At 34.6% G+C, this 7,342-nt stretch overlaps 1 protein-coding gene across 1 annotated transcript; it reads right to left on the reverse strand.

The window, feature by feature from the left end:
* Nucleotides 1-2,569: 2,569 nt before the first annotated feature.
* Nucleotides 2,570-6,816, reverse strand: LOC124828239 (amino-acid permease BAT1 homolog). The gene is made up of 7 exons (XM_088096057.1): nucleotides 6,693-6,816; nucleotides 6,349-6,609; nucleotides 4,565-4,583; nucleotides 4,215-4,434; nucleotides 3,951-4,132; nucleotides 2,863-3,152; nucleotides 2,570-2,762 (listed from the first exon to the last, which is right to left on the reverse strand). Exons 1-7 carry the CDS (start codon nucleotides 6,809-6,811, stop codon nucleotides 2,588-2,590), a joined length of 1,266 nt encoding a protein of 421 aa, XP_087952183.1. The 5' UTR covers nucleotides 6,812-6,816; the 3' UTR covers nucleotides 2,570-2,587.
* Between the last annotated feature and the right edge of the window lie 526 nt (nucleotides 6,817-7,342).

Genomic DNA, 7,342 nt, shown 5'->3' on the forward strand with positions numbered 1-7,342 from the left:
ATTTAAGGGCAAAATAGTAAAGGGGAGGTGGAGGAAGAAGGGTGTGGTGGTGGAGGGAGCAATACCCTTGCTTGTTTTCGTAGTTTCTTACTGGATTATCAGTGGTCGCCGCTGGTTTAAAGGCCCAATTACTAATATATAAAAGGTTTAGGGTATTGCTCCCTCCACCACCACACCCTTCTTCCTCCACCTCCCCTTTACTATTTTGCCCTTAAATAAAATTTTATTTTTAGGGTTAATTTTTTTAATTTTACCCATTCACAACTTATTCCACTAATAACCTATTTTAGTTCCTCCTACATGAGTAAAATATTTTTCTTTTATTTTAACATTATTTTTCTTCATCTCTTTCTTTTGTCGCGGTGAGATACTACAAGTTGTAAAGGTTGGTGGTAGTGGAAAGAATTATCAAGTAGTCTCCCTCTCGTGGTGCAGTGTCGCTCTCGTGATGCAGTGTCGCTCTCGTGGTGCAGTGTGTGGAGTGGTGCAGTGCGTGTGTTGCTTCCTTAAGGTGTGTTTTCGAATAAACCTTCAAATAAAACCCTAAAATAAAAAACGTAACTTTTAAACGGTGACATCCTTCAACGGATGTCAACATCCGTTTAAGGAAAGAACGGATGTCAACATCCGTTTAAGGAAAAAAACGAATGTCAACATCCGTTTAAGGAAAAAACGGATGTCGACATCCGTTTTTTCCTTAAACGGATGTTGACATCCGTTTTTTTCCTTAAACGGATGTTGACATCCGTTCTTTCCTTAAACGGATGTTGACATCCGTTCTTTCCATAAACGGATGTTGACATCAGTTCTTTCCTTAAACGGACTCCGAGTTACGTTTTTAATTTTAGGATTTATTTTATTAGTTTATTCTTTATTTTGGAAATATTTTAATAATTTAATTTAAATGTTTTGATTTATTATTTTTTAATATATTTTTAATGTATTTTAATAATGTAAGGAAAATGAAGAAGAAAGAATCGTATGAGGAGAAGTGAAACGGAGAAGACAAATGCAGTTGTAAAGTAAAACAGAAGACAAATTGTTAAACGAAATTGAGAGATGGAAAGATTGAGTGGAGGGAGTAAAGTAGGAGAACTAGGTTTGGAATAAATTAAAATAATAAAAATAAAAAATTTTAATTTGAGGATATAATTGGAATTAAAAAAAATTGGGGAGGTGGAGGGAGAAAGGTGTGGTGGTGGAGGGAGCAACACCCAACAAGCAAACATGCAACAACAACAGGGGTGTAGTTAAGCTTCTCTACGGTTATTGGGTAGGAAACAGGCAATGAGAACAGTATGGAAATGGTCAGGGAGCTACTCCCTCTACCACCCCAACTGCTCCCTTCACCTCCCCAAAAAAATTTGTAATTACAAAACTATCCTTTTTACTTTAATCTTTTACTTTTTTTACTCTTTTAAGAAAACTCTAAATCTCTTTCTCTCATTTTCACAGCAGCCCCACTCCCAACTCTCATTTTCACTCTTTCTCTCCATATCCATTTGTTCCCAACCAATTCTTTATGTTTGTTTCCACTTCTTTAATTTTTTCTTCAGATCCTCTTTAATTATCGAGCACGCCAAGAGACGGCTGTGTGTATGAAGGTAGAGAAAGTGAAGAAAGGTAGAGAGTATTATGCGGATAGCACGTGTGTGTTTGTTTGGTTATAGAGAAGAAAGAAGAAGTGTAGTGTGGGTTAAGCATGAGATTGACGAGAGTGAGAGTTTGTGAAATAATATATATGTGTATGTGGAGGATCTTATGAGAGAGGGAGAAACAGTGAGTAATAGGTCTTTGCATGAAGGTAGATTCTCTGTAATGGAAAGTGAGAGATTGGGTATTTAATTGGAAGATATTTGAACTTAGTGAAGATAAGACGAGTTTGGGGTTCAACGTTTATATGAAAAAGTAATAGAAAGAGAGAGGGGTACGTGAGAAAGAAAGAAAGAGTTGCATTGGAAGGAGAGGTTTCAATGGAAGAAGAGAAGAAATATAGAAGGAAATGAAGAATTTAAACCATGAAGTAAATACACGAAGGAGGTTGCAGGAGTGTTGGTGTGTTATATCATGAGAATGTTTGTAGGAGTTTGAGTGGTTGATGAGTTGCAAGGGGAAGTTTCTACGTGAAAAGTAAGAGGGAGAAAGGTAGGCCCTTAATAGTTTTTGGGCAGAGGAAGATAGCTTTTAGTTTCATTTTACAGTGAAACGGATCTCAGACATCCGTTTGCCCTTCAACGGAAGTCGACATCCGTTTTTTCTTTAACGGATGTCAATATCCGTTTAAATATTATTGAAGGGTAAAAGAGGAATGGGAAGGTGCAGGAAGCAATGCGTGGGGGTGGAGGGAGTAACTCCCAAATGGTCAGCACCCAAAGAACGGCAACCCAGCCCACGATAAGTCCGTAACGGCCCAAGTTAAAAGGCCCAGGAACAAAATGCTTTCGTGCCAATGTCACCCTAAAGAATATGGGAAAGGCATACGCAATATAGAGACCAATGGTTGCTATGGACACCATGGCGTGAAAAGCAACTATGCTTCCAAGAGACTGCAATGTTTTTACATTTCAGATTATAATGGTTAATCATATCATTCCACTTTCAACAAATCAGAGAAACCAAAGTTTACACATACCGTTAATGCCATGCAAAATGATATTGAAACGGAAAGCCAAACTGCATAGATAGGGACCTCCTGTTTGTTAACCTGGTGCCACAATGATGACAATGGCATGGCACCATCTCTAGAGAAAGCATAAGCCATTCTGGAAAATGTTTAAGCATATCATAGCATATTCACACGTAAGTGTAACCGAGATATTTAATCCATATCACGGAAAGCAAACTAAGGGTTGCCACATTTACCTTGAGTTGCTGGTAACTGAACTCATGCCACAGAAAAAAATCGCAACACCAACGATTACTAAGCAAACAATACCCCCACTTCCATTGCCATATCTTTTCTTGAATGCTTGATAAAATACTTCAGCAATGGCATACCCACCAGCATCATTATCTTCACTCAAAAGGCTAGGGATGTCGGTGACTGCAAAGGTAATGCCCAGAATGTAAAACCATCCAACAACAATGGATATCCCAACGGCGCTGATAATTCCTTTCGGTCCATTTCTGTCAGCATCCTTGGTTTCCTCCGTCTGCATATACAAGTTACAGTAAACAGAAGGTCTTAGTCTAGATCATTTAGGAACACTTTGGTCCATCACTCGAAATGAAGAGCATAAAATTTTCAATATGAAATTGAATTGTAAGAGAAACCTTCTTCCTCCGAATACTTAAACTGAAGTTATTAATAGAGCTCATACGAAACAATTCATGAAAAAAATCAATTCTAAGACACAATTTCATGCTACTAATTTTAGACCCAGTCATCAGACTGATCCTTCGAGCTTGGACAAACGGTAATATTGAAAAAGAAAAACGCAAAGCCCACGTTGACCAGTGTCAGAATCTAAAACGAATACATAAGAGATGATTATCTCGTTACTAGTTAGACTAAAATCTAATTTATAAGATGATTTCAAATTCTATTTTAGATTTTTTTTTTGTATATTACAAACAACTCGTTATACTTACATGATATGCTATAAACCTACAACAATCTCAGTTCATCTGGAATTATCTAATCCTGGAAGAAGAGGTTGAAACAGATGTGCAAATAACTTCTGCTCAACACAAAGCTCAGATAAAAAAAATGAATAATTATTTTTGTTAAATTTTGAGTTTAGTTTATCCCTACAAAAATCCATTTAGATTTGTAAAATCTTATCTAGCTTTGTCTTACCATTTAGATTTTGAGCCCAATTCATGATTTAAAAACCATATTATAAAGTGAGAGAACATAAGTTAAATAACATAAGCTGTCAAGCATTGTCTTTAGTTAATGTAGTGCATGGTTTTTCCCAAAAGGAAGACAGAGAGTAGAAAAGGTTCACCATATGAGCTGATGCATCAAACCCAGTCAAGGTATACTGACTCATTAGAAGTCCCAAAAGAAATATGTAAGGTCTGCTGCTGATTCCCTCCCCATTTTCAGTATTTAAAGTAGTGAAAACAAACTTGGCGCTTGCTCTTTCCGTTGCAACAGATGGAATCAGAATCGTAAGTACAAAAACACCTAAAAGTTTACAATTCAGAAAGGGCTTCCAATGAAAGCCGAATGCAGAAAATACTAAATTTAACAAGAATTTTCTTCGTACCTAAAACATTCCAAATAGCTGCCATTTGTCCCAAGAATGACAAGAATGAGATCGGAAGGGTGTTTATCATACCGTGTACGGTCAAGATTCCCCCATGGAGAGCAATAACTACATATTTAGATGCCTCATATCCACCGCCCTTTTTCCCACCAGTACTAAGCAGAATAATGACCTGAATCAATTGTGCAAGTGAAAAATCTACGCTTGTTGTCACTGCCCACTGAAAACGAAAAGAAACCAAAAGTTTAAGCTTGAAATGAATTAACATAGTTCTATATCCCATACAAGTTTAGACCTTGCAGTGAAATTGAAGGATGTTTAAATTATAGAATGTGTCTTCTTAAGAATACCTGGCCCACAATATTGAACCTGTAAAACAGATAAACCATGCAATAACCATCAGACAAACATATTGCAGAGTATCTTGTTATAAAACTTTACACGTTGATTGGGCAGTAAACTTTAATTTCAAGCTATACGGCATATTAAGGCAGAACATTAGGCATCTGTGGTGAATTATGTCTTAAATTATCGAAAACATGATTGAACATTTTACATCATAAAATTGAGAAGTAAATGAAAAATTTATGCGCCACTAATACAACCGTAAAATCTCTATTGGAAAATATTAAAACAGTCCGAGATCGGAACGAATAAGAAATCTGTAACTAGCTTAAATGATATATTTACTATCTACGTTACTCATTTGTAGTAAATAGAATGGTATTAAATTGGAAGTCTCACATCGAATAGAGATTAAACCAAATTATAATATATAAATGAGGTACAAACCTCATCTTATAAGTTGGTTTTCCGAAAATGAGTCAAGTTTAAATCCATTTTCTAATATGATGTTAGAGCCATGATAAGAGTCTATCTAATGAATTGCGACTAATTCTTATTTTATAAATAAACATTTAAACCTTAAAAAAACAAAAAAGTGCTCAGCCAATTCTTACTTTATAACTAAACATTTAAGCCTTAAAAAAAGTGCTCATAAAAATGTGGGATGGTAACCTTCTCCATGTGCGAAGTGTCAGGCATCATAAATTACATTTACTTCATACATATATTGAATTATGCATAAAACATACAATAAACTTTTAGATGTATCAACAAAAGACCACAACTAAGTATTAAAAATTACCCTGAAATAGTATTTTTACAAATCTTTGTTAAAAGAGAGTGTAATACAGTTTCTTTAAACAGAAGAACATCTTAAATACTTATAACTCATTTTTCTTGTTATCTATCTTCTTAGTCATACTAAATATAGACGAATAGAAGAAGAATAAAAAGTCGTACTAAATGAAGAAAATTAAATTACTATTTATGTTTCCGTATAATACATACTTACTACTTTTCAACCACTACCTTTTCAAATATCACATTAACATTAACATATACTTTTATTTTATCCACTCGTTTACAACTATAAATTTATCTTTAAAAGTGACTTCTATTGTTGTTTTAGACCCTAAAAGTTTCATCCTATACACATTTGTCTGGAAAAACAGAAAATTGGTATATTAACTTTAGAGGAACAATTGTTTGACAGACAACTTTACTCGTAATGAAAAAACTTTTAAAGATTAAAGCAATTTTTATTTCGAACATCAAATAAGCCTTCATTCGTATTTATAATATAATTGAGAGATGTGCCAAATTTTTTAAATGACAAGGTGCGTAAAATAATTCACGAAAATAATCTTTTGAATTTTTACACACTGTATAACAACTATATGATATTATATCTCTTAAATTAACTCGTATTTAATAGATAATGAAGACTGGGCGACCCGTGCCAAATACGGAACGACAACTGGAAACGAATCCAGAATCATTCATATCGATGAGAAGGACGAAATCAACCGAAAAGAAAGTGAGAGGTAGGTATGGGTGATTTTGAGGAAACAAATTTAAAAAAACAGAATGATACTCATTATAGTGGTGCATATATGATGTGGCTTTGTCATGCATGCATTCATTGATTCATTCGTGTTAGCATAGTAATATCATGCGGTTAGGAGAAAAGCTATTTATTTTTGCATTGAGAATCAGAAAATAAAATTATTGAATTGAAGATGTTATAGTTAAATTGGAGAAAATAAGTTAAAGGAATTGGGTATGATACCAGCCGGTGATCCATGAAGCGAAGGGAGCCCATCTGGGCCCAGCAAGCTTGGCGCTCCAATAGTAAAGCCCACCGGAAGTGGGATAGGACGAGCAAATCTCGGCCATTGGAAGCGCCACAATCATGGTGAAAGCAGAGACAATGAACCAACCATAGACGAAGGAAACAGGGCCACCATAGTTCAATCCAGTGTTGTAAACAGTAGTGACTCCGGTGAGCACCGACATAATAGAAAACGAAAAGGCAAAATTCGAAACCACCCTGTCACAGTTGAAAGCAAGATTTAAAAAAAAAAAGTGTAGTGAAAACATGGAAAGAAGAGAAAACAGAGAAGAGAAATATACGAAAGGTCACGCTTGAGTTCTTGTTTGTAACCGAGTTCTCTGAGATGGGCATGGCCGGAATCAAGTGGAGCGTGTCCACTTTCGACCACATGGAAAGGGAGCACTTTTTCAGAAACCATTACGATTGATGAAGCCAATCACAGAGACTCCCCGTGGTATTGGCAATATAATTACGTATTGTATCATGCAGAAATTTACACGAATGATTTACCATTCTACTTTTTGTAGATAGAGAAATAATTGAATAAAATATAAATGTGTGGAACAGTTTGATTAGAATAAATTAAATTCATTGTATTTCTTGTTTTCTTCAAAGCAGCCTTAAATAAAATTATTGAAGGGAATAGTAAATAAGTCATTCAAAATATAATTTATTATAATAAATATAATTATCTTATTAACTTTTAAACAAGGTAATAACACACTATTAGTTTTTTTTTGTTATTCCATTGAGGGTTGGCTTCCCCTGTCATTCACAAGAAAAATTTAATAATACTATACTTGACTTTTAAAAAAGTAAAGAAATTACTTAGAACGCCAAAAATTTAATGAGATGCTAAATACAAAAATATAAAATAGTTTAGAGAAAAAACAATAGTAAACTCTTTCTTAAACTAACTCGATGTCGATGCCTTATTTTAATTTGATCA

This window comes from Vigna umbellata, chromosome 8, assembly GCF_029865625.1.
Source record: "Vigna umbellata cultivar VRB3 chromosome 8, Vumbellata_1.0, whole genome shotgun sequence".
NCBI lineage: Eukaryota > Viridiplantae > Streptophyta > Magnoliopsida > Fabales > Fabaceae > Vigna > Vigna umbellata.